Here is a 17,182-nt window from a genome sequence, read left to right as displayed (position 1 = left end):
TACCTTGTTCTCTGCTTTGTCCATGCCTGCCCTGACTGTTTGACTCACTTCTTTTCTCAACTGTACCAGTCTCAGATTGATCTCTTTACTCACTATCTCCCTGGGTTCCAACCTCCCACCTCCCGAGCAGCTTCAGCAAATCTCTCTCGCAGTATGTTAGTCCCCTTCCAATTCATGTGCAATCTGTCCTCTTTTACAAGTCACTTCTACCCCAGAAGAGATTCCAATGATCCAAAAATGTGAATCCTTCTCCCATACACCAGCTCCTTAAACATGCATTCATCTGCTCTCTCCTCTCTCACCAGCTCGTAGCACCTGGAGTAATCCAGATATTACTACTCACAGGGCCCTTCTTTTTAAATTCATGCCTACCTCTATATTCTCCCTTCAGAATCTCATCCTTTACTATATCTTTGGTTCCAATCTGTACAATTACCTCCTGCTGGGCCCTCTCCCTCTTGAGAACATTCTGCACCCTCTCTGAGATATCCTTGATCCTGGCATCAGGGAGGCAACTTACCATTCTGATTTTTCGCCATAGAAACAACTATCTGAGTTCGGACTAGAAAGTCCCCTAACACAATTGATTTCTTGGAACCCGATGTACCCCTCATTGAATTAGAGCCAGTCTCGATACCAAGAAACTTGCCTGTCCATGCCACATTCCCCTGAGAATCCATCACTCTCTACATTTTCCAAAACAGCATACTTGATTGAAATGGGGATAGCCTCAGAAGACTCCTGCACTATCTGCCTACCTCTTTTACCTTTCCCTGAGTTAACCCATTTATGTGACTGTATCTGCAATGTTTCTCCCATCCTATATCTTGATGTCACAAGGAATTAAGGGCTATGGGGAGAATGCGGGTAAGTGGAGTTGAAATGCCCATCAGCCATGATTAAATGGCAGAGTGGGCTCGATGGGCCGAATGGCCTTACTTCCACGCCTATGTCTTATGGTCTACAAAACACTGCTCCAGGCTAACTTGATACTTATGGCTTATATTTTTAAGGTTATTCAAGAGACATATCTCAATAAAATATATAATCAAAAAAAAAATCCACTCTACTCTCTAATGCAGGCTGACTGTAAGGCTACACTTAAAACTATTCTCTTATCTATTTCGGTGCTGTGAATTCTCCCAAACAGGTTCCTCCAAGATCTGTTGTGAATTTTACCAGATTCACTGTGAGTGTGAGTGTGAGTGTGAGAGAGAGTGAGAGTGAGAGTGAGAGTGAGAATGACACAGCAGTGAATCTGCGGAGTTACTGCCTTTGCAGTTTGAATTCATGTATCGCTAGACATTGGAGTGCGTCTGGGAAAATTAACAAACAGTGAAATTCACAACTGACCTTGAAGGAACCTGTTTGGGGAGAGTTCACAGCACAGAAACAGATAAGTGAATAGTTTTAAGTGTGGCCTTACAGTAAGCCTGCATTAGTGAGTTGAGTGGGTTCTTTCTTGATTGTATGTTTTATTGAGATTAAACTTAAAAATATAAGCTGCAAGTGATACTGAAAATACAAAAATTCCGAGATCCTGGGAGAAATTCACAGTTGCCCATTACGTATCTGAAAACTAGAAGCTAGCAGGATGAAACTTAAATGCAGATATGGGGAAGGAATTTAATAGATGAAAAGCTGCTAAGTAAAACAATATATTTGTTAGTATTTAGGTATGCCATGCATGTAATTTACAGTGAAGTGGGAATTTACTGCTATTATTATTTCATATACCTGTTTATTACTGCATTACAGTTATTGGCTTTAGCATCTATTTTACAACTCAGCAACAACTTCGCAATCAATTTATCACTGTCACACACTAAGTCCATATTAAACTTGAAAAGGGTGATAATACCCATCAAATGAACATTTTAGTATAAACATTTACAGTAAGATTCTTACATCTTTTAGCCCAAGATCAACTGTCATTACATTTCCATTTTAACAGCTTTAGCTTGCCTCAAAGTGCAGGCAGAAAACATACTTCTTTTGTAAACCACTAAAAAATGGAAGATGTGATGTGTCAATTCCCCAAATTGCTCATATAATGATCTCCATCTTAGCTAGTATCTCACTGTACTGGAGCTACCTTTAATTATTGAAGTGAGAAAAGGAACACTGTCTGAAATTCATTTTCCAATAGAAACCTGTCCTTTAGAATATTAACTTTTCTTCTGTGATAGGAAGTGTTGTATGGTCAACAGTTGCACCAAAGAAGTGAAGGAAAGAAAAATGAACTCTTCAGTGGAAGGAAAGTGGAAGTCTGGAATTAATTCAAAAAATTACAATAAAACGTTATTTAGAAAACTGAATTTACTCCGTAATACAAATATTCCTTAAATCTTAAAATTAAGATGAATGTTAAGGGATAAATAGGTTGAACCTTTGTAGAATTGCGACATACCTGGTGGAGGAAGTTCAAGCTTTAATTTCCTGAGCTCGACCATAGACTTTTCCAATTGCTCAATAACAACATCATCATCATATTGAAAGTTTTTTGACATAATTTCCTGAAGGAATTCTCTGAGATCTTCTAATGACATTTTCATCAGGCGCTCTGAGTAAAAATAAAATTGCTTTTTGAATTCTAACTTAACAAATATGGAACTTGACTGTTGCTGAAAAAAAAAGATAAAGTCAGTTCTGCTATAACTATAAAGCACAGGAGCTGAAGTTAGGCCATTCAGCCCATCAAGTCTGCTCCACCACTCAATCATGGATGATACGTTTCTAATCCAATAGATTCATCACTCTCTGTCTTAAGAAGTTTCTCCTTATCTCCATTCTAACGTGGGTTTCCTCAAAGCGAATTGGCTTTAACATTATTGAAGAATTTAGACTGTTATTTGTAGAATGCAAACTTCCTTACCTGTACTAGCTATATTGTGATTCTGGTCCCATTAGTTTAAATGGCACTGCCATTGCGCGATTTTTTTATAACGCGAGATTGCATGAGAGTGGAATTATCGTGTTATATTGGAACAGACTTGTACTGGTGTAGCTTTTTATTTTTCAGTAACCAGGATGGAATTTAACTTAAATGTAAAATTTGAAAAGGAACAGCAATTTATATTTATGAGAAGACAATGAGTGAGTGTGATTTGGACAATTGAGTGACTGGCCAAATGCATGGCAGATGAAGTATGGTGAGGATAAATGCGAAATTACAGAGATGCGTTAGGGATGTGGTAGGTAGTTAATGAGAAGAGTTTGGATGATAGCACTAGGCTTCACAGTAGAAATCTACTATGAAACTTTACAAAATGACAGGGCCAAAATATGGTAAAGTTTAATCAATTCTTCATGCTTTCAAAGGACAGGGTCTTGCAAGCGTATCTTCCACCAAGCTTAAATGAAGCACACAGCAAGACTGACTGTTGATCTGACTGGCAATTTAAGTTAGCTGCTTGTAATTGTTAATACAACAGGAATTTTTAAATAAGTGTTGGCCAATTGAGAACTCACATCTAATGTCGAACACTATGCCCGAGGTTTCCAAGCATGGGCTGATTGAATACAGTCAATTCTTCACCTATTGCATAAAGCTGAGAGGCTCGTTCTGTTTGATATGATCCACCAATTGTTGGAACGTACAGCCAACATAGCTGGCATCACATCAACAGTAAAATTCACATTCTACATTACTTATTTGTGAGCTAGAAAGAACGATTTTGACTTGACCATCTTCAGTAATCAGAGCTGAAAATGTGTTGCTGGAAAAGCGCAGAAGGTCAGGCAGCATCCAAGGAACAGGAGAATCGACGTTTCGGGCATAAGCCCTTCTTCAGATTTCCTGAAGAAGGGCTTATGCCCAAAACGTCGATTGTCCTGTTCCTTGGATGCTGCCTGACCTGCTGCGCTTTTCCTGCAACACATTTTCAGCATCTTCAGTAATCAATATGTATTGAACAACAGGAGATGGGTGAGATACTAAATGAATATTTCACATCAATATTTATTATGGAGAAGAATATGGAAGCTAGAGAATTTGGGGAAATCAACAGTGAGGTCTTGGAAAATATCCATTTTACAGAACAGGAGGTGTAGCTATTAAAATGCATGAGGTAGACAAATTCCCAGGGCCTGATGAGATATATCGCAGAACCTCATGGGAAGCTGGGGAAGCAATTGGCTGGGCTCCTTGCTGAGATATTTGTATCATCGACAGTTATGAGTGAGGTGGCAGAAGACTTGAGGGTGGTTAATGTGGTGCCATTATTGAAGAAAGATGTGAAGGAAAAGCCAGGGAACTACGGACCGGTGAGACTACGTCAGTGATGGGTAAATTGTTGGCGAGGAAATTGTGTGTCTCACTACTTTGATTGAGTTTTTTGAAGAGATGACAAAGAAGATTGATGAAAGCTGAGCGATATACAATATCTATATGGACTTAGCAAAGTAATCAACAAGGTTCCACATGACAGACTAGTTCGCAAGGTTAGATCATATGGAATCCAGGGATAGCTAACCAATTGGATACAAAATTAGCTCCAAAGTAGGAACAGAGGTTGGTGGTAGAGGGTTGTATTTTGGACTGGAGGCCTGTGACCAGTGGTGTGCTGCAAGGATCAGAGCTGGGTTCACTGCTTTTCATCATTTATATCAGTTATTTGGATGAGAATACAGAGGTATGGTTAGTACATTTGCAGATTACACCAAAATTGGTGGTGTAGTGGACAGTAAAAAAAAAGTTATCTTAGAGTACAACAGGAGCTTGATCAGATGGGTCAATGGGTTGAGGAGTGGCAGATGGGGAGTGTTGCCGAACAGAGACCTCCGGTTGTAGTTGCATAGTTCCTTAAAAGTGCAGTTGCAGGTAGACAAGGTGGTGAAGAAGGCATGCTTGCCTTCATTAGTCAGTGCACTGACTATAGCAGTCAGGGTGTTATGTTTCGACTGTACAAGGCATTGGTGAGGCCACTTCTAAAATACTGTGTTCAAAGCTGATCTCCCTGCTACAGGAAAGCTGTTATTAAACTTGAAAGGGTTCAGAAAAGATTGCTGGGATTGAAGGGTCTGAGTGATAGGGAGAGGCTGAATAGATAGGGGGTTTCTCATTGGTGTGTTGGAGGCTGAAAGGTGGCCTGACAGAAGAATATAAAATCATGAGAGGCATGGATAGGGTGAACAGCCAGGATCTTTTGGCTAGGGCAGGGGAGTCCAAAATCAGAGGGCATATTTTTAAGGTGATAGAGAAAAGATTTAAAAAGGACCTTAGGATTAACTTTTTCACACAGATAGTGGTGCATGTACGGAAAGAGTTGCCAGAGGAAGTGGTGGAGGTGGCTACAATTACAACATTTAAAATGCATCTGGATGGGTATATGAATATGAAGGGTTTAGAGGGATATGAGCCAAATACTGGCAAACGGGACTAGATAAGTTTAGGGTATCTGGTCAGCACAGACAAGGTCTGTTTTCGTGCTGTATAACTCGAGTGGAAAATGCCACTTGTTCTGATATTTGATAGTAGTGTGAAATGATGAATTTTACCTGTTGCTCAAATTTGTGAGGCACCTTTCTCTTCTGGAGTTGTCTGGAGATATTTCAGGACGAAAATATGATGGCCTTGGGCCCATTCATTTTTGTGCTAGTACTAATTCAGTATCAATTTATTTTACATTGCAAGCCTGGCTGATAAAATGTAGCTCACTTATGCTTGCTAGAAACTGAGTATATTCAGTTTCTGACTTTTGCAAAAAGGAAGATGTCAACACATTATATTTTTATCAATTAAACAAAGCTTGGGTAACCACAATTGCCTGACATGAATTTAAAAAGCTTGGGGATTAACTGTTCCACCGTGCATTCTCCATGGCAATACCCCAGCCAAAATCTATTTGCCCATCCATCAGCTTCCTCTCCTCCTGCAGTATAACTTGTTATTCTCTTTCAAATTTGGAATTCTTGCCAATGTAAGTATTTTGTCCCAGCAATACTTAACAAATATGATTACGTACAACAGATTGTGAAGAGGGAATGCTTACATTAAATATATTTAGAATTAATATCAGCAATTTATGATACCAAGTACATTATCAACTATCCTAATAAAAGCAGTTCTGTGCCCTTTATTACACTGAGGCCATTCCCAGAATTGATTAGCTAGTAATCATATATTAGCAGAAACACAGTTTCGTTGCCTCTGCCCCACAAGTACTGCTATTTCAGAGTATATACTTGCAAATAATGCATGGCAGCAGTATAATTGGGCATAGGTTCAGGATTACACAAGCCAAATTTAGGAAAAAGAATTAGGAAATAATTCATTATAGAAAGACTGCTGGTGAAACAGGAGTTATACTGAAACATATAATTGGGAAACAGTATGGCAGGTATTGCAGAAGGTAAAAATTAAATGAACGGTAGTTATTGCTCATTGGAACCCATCTTCAGATCTAATGCAGATGACCTAACCAAATAATACTATCATTTAATTGAACTCAAACTCATTTTCAGAACAGCAGTGGTGAATGAAGTCCATCATTACTTGGGAAAATCCTCTCATGACTTTGGCCCGGTAGCGACTGGGTGAATGTTCTATCATAGTTCTAAATGTTTGTCTGTGCCTTCAGCTCATCTGCTTTATACAGTTGATACCTTGCACTAATGTTTATACCATTACACATTGTCTTTATTACTTGATCTGTGTGTTTTGCTGTTTTCCCCATAATGCCAGTACAATCCAAAATTAATCTGATTGCTTCATTCCTTACTCACAGATCTGTATGTACCATATTTTGACTACTTACCTGACTTTCCTTTGATAGATGCAAGACCATCTCTCTAATTAGTCTTCAGCTAAATATTCCATGTTTCAACAACCCATTGTGTAATTTTTCATAACCACTTTCCTCACTTTTTTAAATCCTTGAATGCTTGTTAAAGAAAATTCTTGAATGCTTCCTTAAAGAGGCAATTGTCATTCTTTATTTACCCTGTCAAATCCTTTATAATTAAAAGAAAACTGTGTATGATTACAAACAATGTTTGGAACTTTGAAACAACTAGAAGATTTGTGTGTGCTTACAAACAATGCTTGTTCTGTTACCTACATGAGAGTCATTCAGAAGCAAGCAAACCTTGTTGTTGCTATGGAGGTAACTGCTACACTGCCATGCTTTAAATGAAAATTGATTGGTTTTGAATTTTAAGACATAAAATATGTCAGAAGAAAGTTGACAGAGACAGCAAATATTCAGAGTTCTCAAGAATTAGGAAGGATAACGTAGCTCTGTCATAAGATAAATTTTGAGAGTGTGGTGCTGGAAAAACACAAGTCAGGCAGCATCTGAGGAGCAGGAGAATCGATGTTTCGGGCAAGAGCCCATTCCTAATGAAGGGTTTATGCTTGAAACGTCGATTCTCAGCCTGACCTGCTATGCTTTTCTAGCAAAACACTCTCGACTCTGACCTCCAGCATCTGCAGTCCACACTTTCTCCCTGTAATAAGTCTAGCTGTGGAATGGTTGCCGAGGGCATGTCTACGTTTGTCTGTCAGTGACACTTTTACTTGGAAAAGGAGATTACAATGGTACAATGAGCTGTGACCTGTGCAGCCAAATCCAGAAAAAGAAGAGATACTGCCTTCCAGAATCCATATTTAAAAGCTTATCAAAGTGAATTCCACGGTCAGAGATGAAACTGGATTAAATTTGTTGGATTGAGTTAAAATATAAAAGCCTACTCTGCGTATAAGAATGCCTTTACTTGTTCAGGATACCTATTTAGTTATTATTGCCTGTGACTGATTCCCAATGAAGGACTTATGCCTGAAACGTCGATTCTCCTGCTCCTCGGACGCTGCCTGACCTGCTGTGCTTTTCCAGCACCACATTCTTGACTATGACTGTTCTATTCAAAGCTGTATAGCAAAGATTCTTTTGATGTTTTAAATTAATCCTGGAGTCCTGGAATTGTATTCAACAAGATTTTCAAATCCTTCAAGAGGGGAGGGGAAATTAGGGAGGATAAAAGGTCAGTTTCTTTTTCACAGCTTAAATAACTCAAAATCAGCTTGTAAACCCAGTTTTTTTTTTTAAAAAAGACGCTTTTCTGTTTTGCATTTTGATAAACTCTACATTTGACAGTATCTTTCAATCAGTTTTGTTTTCGGTTTAACAATGCCCCATTTTAGTTATAAATTTCAAACTAACATTAAAGGGAAATGCAATTAAATGCCTTCTCAGTATTTGGGAGTCAGATTAAATTAGTCTGTAGCATGTTATTATTACAGCTTGAAACTCCTGATTCTATTGCTTTTTAACACAAGTTTCCTGCTATTCAAACTGCACAGCTTAACTGTCAGATTTTATTTCCTGCAGAGAGAAAGATTTTTGCCATTCAAGTCAACAGAGGTACTGTGCCTAGTTTTGTCTAGACATGCACAAATCAACAGTTTGCCAAAAACATTAGAATCTAAAAAGGAAAATCTGAATTCCGAGTTAACCCACACTAATTTTGTGTACACCAAGATGAAATTGTGAACATTTGAAACTTCTGGTACAAGGTTTTGCTGCAGATGAAGGTAAGTACAGAGATGAGCTGATATCATCCCACCCTTGGACCATTTTTCTACAGGTGGGATCAGTAGCAGAGGACTACTTACTTGCAAGCAGCTTAAGGTAGGTCAGTATCCACATATAGCTCTCCAAAAAAAGTAATTGGGAACTATGTCTTCTGCCTGGGAGATTCTCTTAATGACAGGCCAGGGGTTCAACATTCCAGGAAGATTTTGATAATTGTGACTCTACATCCACCTTTTAGCCAAATCAATAACTGATCGATTTATCTAAAATCACCACTGCTTCCCATACAATGTGGGGTAATGACTTCCATTTTTGACATTACTGATAATCAAAATTTCATTTATACTGAAGACGACTCAAGGCATTTGCAGTAATCCATGAAAAGATAGAAAACTCTACCATTATCAGATCAGCCACGATCACATTGAATGGCAGTGCAGGATTGATGAGCTGAACAGCCTACTTCTGCTCCTAAACCTTATGGTCGTAACAGGAAGCAGGGAATAGGAATAAATGGATCTTTTTCAGGCTAACATGAGTGGTATGTGAGAGGGGTTACTGCTAGTGCCTATTTTTTACAATTTACATAAATGATCTGGATGAACAGTAGCTACATTTGCTGTTGACACAAAGATAAGTAGAAGAGTGAGCTGTGAAAAGAACATAAGGAGCCTAAAAAGGGATACAGACAGGTTAAATGGCTGGACAAAGATCTGGCAATGGCAAATGGCAAAGTGCCAATTATGGCAGAAACAATAAAAAACAAGCATAACATCTAAGTGGTGTGAGGCTGTAGAGCTCTGAGATACAGAGAGATCTGGGAGTCCTCATACATGAATTGTAGAAAGTTAGTATGTAGTTAAAGCAAATAGTCAGGAAAGCTGATAGAATTGTATATGTTAGAGTGAGGGGAGTTGAATACAAGAGTAGGGAAATTGTGTATTAGTTATACAAGTAGTGGTAATACCACATCTGGAGTTCAGAACAGGTGACTGGGCTGATGGAATAATATTCATGTGCTAAAAGCAGTTGAAAGAAGACTTATTCAACTAATACTTGGAATGAGCAGATTGCCTTATGAGGAAAGGCTAGACTTGTATTCTCTGGAGTTTAGGAGAGCCAGTGCTGACTTAATTGAAACACAAGATCCTGTTGGGACGTGATGAGGTGGATTTCAAAAGGATGGGAAAATCTAGAACTTGGGATCATAGTTTAAAAATAAGGGATTGCCCATTTAAGACAGATGAGGAAACATTTTTTTCTCTCAGAGGATTAAATATCTTTGTATGCTCATCCTTAAAATGACTGGGGATGCAGATACTTTAAATATATTAAAGGCAAAGGTAAATAGATTCTTCATTATCAAAGGAATGAAGAGTGGAGTTTAAAATTAGATCAGCCATGATGTTACTGAATGGTGGAGCAGACTCGAAGGGCCAAGTGACCTACTCTTGTCCCTTGTACATATGTTAAGTAGAGTTTCGATCAGAGTGGTACTGGAAAAGCACAGCAGGTCAGGCAGCATCAGAGGAGCAGGAAATCGACTTTTTGGGCAAAAGCTCTATTCCTGATGAAGGGCTTTTACCCGAAACGTCGAATTTCCCGCTCCTCGGAAGATGCATGACCTGCTGTGCTTTTCCAGCACCACTCTGATCTAAACTCTGGTTTCCAGCATCTGCAGGCCTTACTTTTGCCATATGTTAAGTAGTCTTGCTTCCAATAAATGAGTTATTTTTGAGTTCATTACAGAAATCTAGTGGCTGTTTCTTTCATTCTGGATCGTAGTACAAAAGAGAAACAATTTTAGTGATTAAATAAAACATTTACACCATTGTGACTTGTAGAGTAGTGAGGCTCAATTACTAGCATATCTTTCCTATGTTGTCACATCATCAAAGAATGCCTGAAGAACAGAAGCAAACATTATGTACTTACTCATCAGATACCTCCTAGTGGGCATATTGCTGCAGTGCAGAGACAATGGTCAGGTTAAAAATAATAGGGGAAAGATATGATAAGGTCTGGTGAAAGAGCACAATCAGGAACTTTCCATGACCAGGAATGAGAGGTTATGTCTAAAGTGGGGCAGAACCTGAGTAAGTATATTCTGGGATTTTGGAGTAGCATGGAAATAGAACTGGTAAATGTTTCTTTTCTTTCTTATTTTAAAAAGTTTGAAATTCAGTAAAAAGTTAGTAAAGTAGATAACTCATCTGAATGAGTTATCAGTCAATCATCTGAAGACTGAATAGGGCCTCAAAAGGTGCTGATTATATTGAACCTTAAATAGCCTGAGTCATCTCAGATTACTTCAATTAAATTTAAAAGGTATGTTGAAAGCACACAATCAGTAAGCTTTGCTTGACCAGGAATGAGAGGTCATGTCCACAGTGAGGCACAGCCTGCGTGAGTCTATATTACTGGGATTTTGGAACAGTGTGGAATTCTGTGCAGAGGGAAGAGGTGCTTTTTGCCTTTTTTGTCTCTTAGTTTATAAGGTCTTTTAACAGGATAAATTGAAGACCAGGATTCAGGGCCCAGCACAGAACAAAGAGTGATATTACAGGAAAACTTTGGGGGAATAGGTTGGTAAGAGCTGCTAATTTGACTATCTAACATGAACTGTTTTCTGATTAAAGGAGAATAGCAATATTTTAGATTTAAAAACTAAAAGATCAGTAGAGAATTAAAAAAAAAATTGACAGCTAAGTAAATATAAGAGAGGTGCAGGACCAGGTGGTGCTATATGTGCATGATGTGGGCATTGATGAGCTTCATTGTGACCACATCTCTAGCAAGTACTGTATTGGTTTCTCAGGCATTCTGGCTGACAATTGATGACCTGGTTTCGAATACTGCTGCACATCAGGGAAGGGATGAGTTGCCTGGACATTGTGTTTCAGGAGGTAGTCACACCCCTTAGATTAACTATACCTCAAAATTGGTCAGTGGTCAGGGACAGGAGGGTGTGATGACGAGTGAGACTGGGAGAGGGATGTAGGAGTCTCAGCCCTTGAACTTGTCCAACAGGTTTGAAATTCTTACTCCCTGTGTGGACGAGAGTGGAGGCCATTGGGAAAATGAGAAACTGACCATAGTACAGGGAAGCAATTCAACAGGGGGCAAAAAACAGAAATGCAGTTGTAATCGGTGATAGTGTAGTCAGGGGAACAGACTCTGTTCTCTATGGCCAGGATCAAGAGTCCCAAAAGCTGCCCAGTGCTCATGTTTCATGATATCTCCTCTGGGCTACACAGGAACTTGGAGTGAGAGGGGAAACAGGAACAAGAAAGAGCTTTTGCTGAGGGAATATAAGCTAGGGTGTGAATTAAAAAGCAGCACTGAAAAGGTAATAATCTCTGGACAACGACCTGATTCATGAGCTATTTAGCCCAAGGTCAAAAAGATTAAAGCAGTAAATGTGTGGCTCAAAGATTGGTTGGGGAAGTGGGTTCGAATTCATGGGACACTGGCACCAGTACTGGGGAAAGATGAGATGGGCACCACCTGAATCATGCTGGGATCAGAGTCCTGGTGAATTGCATAACTAGGGCTGTAAATAGAGCTTTAAAGTATTTGTGTGTGTGTTTAGTTGCATGGAAAAGAATTCAAAGGTAAAAAAGAAGGTAGGATTGCAGGTTAGTGGTGGTGCTAATTGCTACCAAAATATAAAAAAGGGATAAAACGTTTGAACCATAATGCACCAAGGAACCATAGAGTAAAAGATCCCCTATGATGTAGTGCTCATAATGTGAGACAGTTTAGTATTCAGTTTGAGAGTGAGAAGTTTAGATTGGAAACAACTCTGCTTAATTTAAATAGAGGAATTCCAATGAAGTGCAGACAGAATTTGCTAAAGTGAGGTGAGTTAATAGACAAGCAGGAATAACAGTAAGCAAGCAGTAGCAGACTTTTAAGGACGTAATTCATGACTTTCAGTAAGGAGGAAATGTTCTAAGAGAGGGATAAAACAACTATGGCTAACCAAGGAAGTTAAGGAGAGTATTAAGTTGAAAGAAAAAGCATATAAAGGAGGCAAAAGCTAATGACAGCCCTAAAGACGGGGATAAATTCAGAATCCAACAAAGGAGGTCTGAAGAAATAATAAAGGAGGAGAAAGTGAGGACTCTGTGCCCACACCTTTCCCCCGTCACCTCCATCCAAGGCCTCAAAGGATCCTTTCACATCTGATAGAAATTTACCTGTACCTCCACAAAGGTCATCTACTGTCTCTGTTGCACCCAATGTGGTCTCCTCCACATTGGGGAGACAGGATGCCAACTTGCAGATCGTTTCGGAGTATATATCTGGGACATCCACACCAACCAACCCCAGCACCCCATAACTGAACACTTCAACTCCCTCTCCCACTCCACCAAGGACATGCAGGTCCTGGACCTCCTCCATTGCCAATACCTAACCATCCAATGCCTGGAGGAAGAATGCCTAATCTTCTGCCTTGGGACCCTGCAACCACACGGGATTAATGTGGATTTCACCAGTTTCCTCATTTCCCCTCTCTATAGGTGTATTAGCCTAACATCTATTGTCAGAAAATGATTGGAATCAATCAAGGAAGCAGTGCATCTGGAAAATCAAAAGAACAGAATACAATTTAAATGAAGAAAATTGCAGATAGCTGCAACATAAAGGGAATTGGTGGTACATGTGCATGAAACACAAAGTTTTCACACATGTGCAGCAGGTAATCAGAAAGGTTAATGGAATGTTGGTCCTAATTTCATGGGGGTGGACTATAAGAATAAGGAAGTTATACTCAACTGTACCAGGGAAGACTGCATCTGGAGTACTGTGAATAGGTTTGGTCCCATTAGTTGAGACATCATTTCATTGAAGACAGGCATTACTAGGATGATCCCTTGTGTGTAGCTAAGGTTGAACAGGTTTGGACTATACTTATTGAAAGTTTAGAAAAATCAGAGGTGATCTCATTGAAGCAAATAGGATTGTTAAGGGGCTGGAATGGGTAAATGCTGAGAAGGTATTTCCTAGAGAGTTTAGGGCTTGAGGGCATAGTCTCAATGAAGGAGCACTTACTTAAGACCAAGATGAGAAGGAATGTCTTCTCTCATGAGGCTGTAAGGTTTTGGAACTCCTTGCCACAGACAACTGTGAGAGCAAACATCTTGTGTATATTTAAGGCTGAGCTAGATAGATTCTTCAGTAGGTGAATCAAGAGTTATGCAGAAAATATAGGAAAGTAGATATGAGTAATGTCAGACCAACTGTGATTCTATTAGATGTCACAGTGCTGAATGGCCTACTCTTTTTCCTATTTCTTTCGGTCTTTTAGGCAACTGCAAGGAGGTGGCAGAGGATGTCAGTAGCTGTGGGCTTGTCCATTGGACCCTGGCTAAACTGCTGTAAAATCTGATCAGTCTCCTCCATGCTGCAAGGGTAAGTGAGCATCCTCAATGTCAAATCTCATGCACACCTATGGGAGGGTATGTATGTATTGTGTGAAAAAAGATTTAGCTAAGGCAGTGCACGAGTTGGCCATATGCAATATCAATGACAATTCAAGGGTCCCTTTCAACCTGCAAGGTTTTGAGGAGGCTGGTGGTTGGAGGTTAGAAACGCTAAATATACAGAATATTCAATGTAACATGGAATGGAAAAGCAGAAGAACTAATGGTCCCACTCAACAAATGTGACTTGACATTGACCCATTGTTTTCCCATGAGATTAGGCTCACAACACACAAGAGGACAAGGAGCAGTTGGGGGTAGTGCGAAATCTGACCATTCTAACAAAGGTGGACAAAGACATCTTGGATTTGGACACTCAAACAGGGAGAAAGTGGCATATGAAATACTTGCCTTTGTTAGTTGAGTATATAATACAAGAACTGGGAGGATGTAGCTGTCTAGGACGTTGGTTGGGCCACAGCTTTATTATTGTGTACAGTTCTGTTTGCCACAGTTCAGGAAGGCAAAAGTGAGGAGTGCAGATGCTGGAGATTAGAGTTGAGAGTGGTGCTGGAAAACACAGGTCAGGTAGTATCCGGGGAGCAGGAGAATCAACATTTCGAGCAAAAGCCTTTAATCAGGAATGAGGCGGTGAGCCGAGGGCATGGAGAGATAAATGAGAGGGGGGTGGGGCTGGGGCGGAAGGTAGCTAAAAGTGCGATAGGTAGATGGAGGTGGGGGTAATGGTGATAGGTCAGAGAGGAGGGGGGGGGGGGGGGGAAAGAGGATAGGTGGGACAGGTCAGGTGGTTAGGGAGTGGCAATGGACTCATCTTCCACCTCGGGACCCTCCAACCACATGGCATCAATACAGATTTCACCAGTTTCCTCATTTTCCCTGCCTCCACCTTATCCAAGTTCCAACCTTCCAACTCGGCACTGCCCTCATGACCTGTCCTACCTGTCCATCTTCCTTTCCACCTATCCACTCGACTTCCTCTCCGACCTATCACCATTACCCCCACCTCCATCTACCTATCACACTTTCAGCTACCATCCCCACATAAAATTCTGCCCTGAGAATTGTACAATGTTGCCCAGATTGCTGTAGAAACATCTTCAATTTTCGAAAACATTGCATACTATATGTGATAACCATAGTTAACTGCTTCCATTGCTGCTATACACCCATAACATTTTAGCTCCATAAAAAAACATTTTAATTTTGAGTCTTTAGATTTACATCCTTATTCTGACTTTAATATACAGCCATCTCAAACAAGTTTTCCTTTTCTATAAACACATATTATACAAAGAATAACAAACAAATGTGAATTTGTATATTAGCACTTAGCTTCACAATTAAGTATGCATTGATCTGGTCAAACCTCAGAATGTGAACTGCTGTGCTTAAACAGGATATGGTTACAATCAGTAAACATACAGGACTTAATACAGGATACGTGATAAAAAAAAATGAAAGACATAGTCTCTCACAGTTTAAACAAAATCCGTGCAAAATGACATTAATAATACTCTACGTCAGATGTAATTTAGCTTTCTTGTATTTGGAGTGGCACGGTGGCTCAGTGGTTAATATTAATGCCTCACAGAGCCAGGGTCCCTGGTTTGATTCCACTCTCGGACGAGTGTCTGTGTGGAGTTGCATATTCTATCTGTGGGTTTCCTCTGGGTGCTCTAGTTTACTCCCACAGTCCAAAGATGTGCAGGTTAGTTGGTTAGCCATGGGAAATGTAGGGTCTCAGCGTTGGATTGGGTCTAGATGAGATGTTCTTTGGGAGGTTAGTATGGGCTGAATGGCTTGTTTCCACACTGTAGGGAATCTACAATTCTATTGTACATCTTCTGCCACAGGAATTCTGATATAATTTAATGAGACTACAGCACATATTTCCACGCTGAGTTATACTTCAAAGATAGGGGAGTTTGAACATCTTCCATCTCCCATATCAGTTCAACATAAAGAAGTCCATATTTGTTCCTATCTCTCTGCCTGAAAGAACCCAAGACCGGTTTGTCCTTTAAATTTCAGTCAGAGAAGAACTGGTGAATATTTCTCTAGATTCTTGATTAATATCAAATGCAACAATTATTCACTTTGGGAATTTGTGAATTCCATTATTGACTTGTGTGGCTGACTAGGAGATACCACGCATCATCTGTGAAGCCACTTGAGACTTTTGGCATAGCATTCCATTCTAATGAGTAGTAAGTCTAGCTTCACGACCTTGTATTGGTCAGTGTCTGACTGTAGTGGTATCCTTAGGCAGCTTTGACATTGTCTCTGACATTTACAAATAATTACATGACCTGTGGTACATTAAATTATATGCCATTGTTTAGCATTGCACTACCCATGGTAGCTAACACCTTTGACACCATGCTTGTTTGTCTTTCTGGCCATGAGAATAATAAAATCCTAGAATCCCTATGTTTGGACTGCAGGCTATTTGGCCCATCAAGTCCACACCAACCCTTCGAACAGTATCCCACCCAGACCCACGCCTCTACCCGATCAATATAGCCCTGCATTTCCCATGGCTAATCCACCTAATCTGCACATTTTTGGACTGTGGGAGGAAAACGGAGCGCCTGGAGGAAACCCACACAGACACAGGAGGATGTGCAATCTCCACACAGACAGTTGACCAAGGCTGGCATCAAACCTGGGTCTATGGCACTGTGAAGTACCATTTCTTAACACACTGAGCCGCACCATACTCTGCGAGTTCCATCTCTCTGCCATGACATCAAAAAGTACTGGGTACGCAGATCCATCTTGCCCATCTCCATTTTGTGAAGTACAAACAGAGGCCAGCACAGTCTACTTTACTCTCCGTTGTGACTTGACAACTGTGGACTAATGGGGAGCTGAGTGCTACTCAAAGCTGACACACCCTAGTCTCCATCCTCTCAACTGTGGTCAACTCCTTCCTCAAACTGATCTCTGGTAGTTTTTCACAGTTAAGATGTTCATATCTTTGGATGCTCCCACTCAGACTGGAGCTGCAAGCCATCATCGCGCACCCTCCCTCAGTCAACTTTGACCATCACCAACCATCCTTGCATTTCCCTTCTGTGGCTGTCATGCATCTACTATCATCTGTGATCAACTGTCCTTTAAATTAGAGCTGCTCCCCATCACATGAAGCTAGCCTCCAGTATTTTACACCTATACCTAGGGACCTTTGACTTGCCA

The 17,182-nt window shown here is 40.1% G+C and overlaps 1 protein-coding gene across 4 annotated transcripts in view; it reads right to left on the bottom strand.

Moving 5' to 3' along the window:
- The window catches only part of LOC140493623 (uncharacterized), a 250,415-nt gene that overhangs the window by 36,613 nt on the left and 196,620 nt on the right, over nt 1–17,182 (bottom strand). For all 4 annotated transcript variants that reach the window (XM_072592260.1, XM_072592261.1, XM_072592258.1 and 1 more), the window contains one exon: nt 2,411–2,563. In XM_072592260.1, coding sequence (XP_072448361.1) covers nt 2,411–2,563 — 153 coding nt within the window. The remainder of the gene's footprint in view (nt 1–2,410; nt 2,564–17,182) is intronic.

Source organism: Chiloscyllium punctatum, chromosome 22, assembly GCF_047496795.1.
Source record: "Chiloscyllium punctatum isolate Juve2018m chromosome 22, sChiPun1.3, whole genome shotgun sequence".
NCBI classification, from domain to species: Eukaryota; Metazoa; Chordata; class Chondrichthyes; order Orectolobiformes; family Hemiscylliidae; genus Chiloscyllium; species Chiloscyllium punctatum.
Note: the sequence above shows the minus strand (reverse complement) of the source record. Positions and strands in the feature narration are given on the sequence as shown.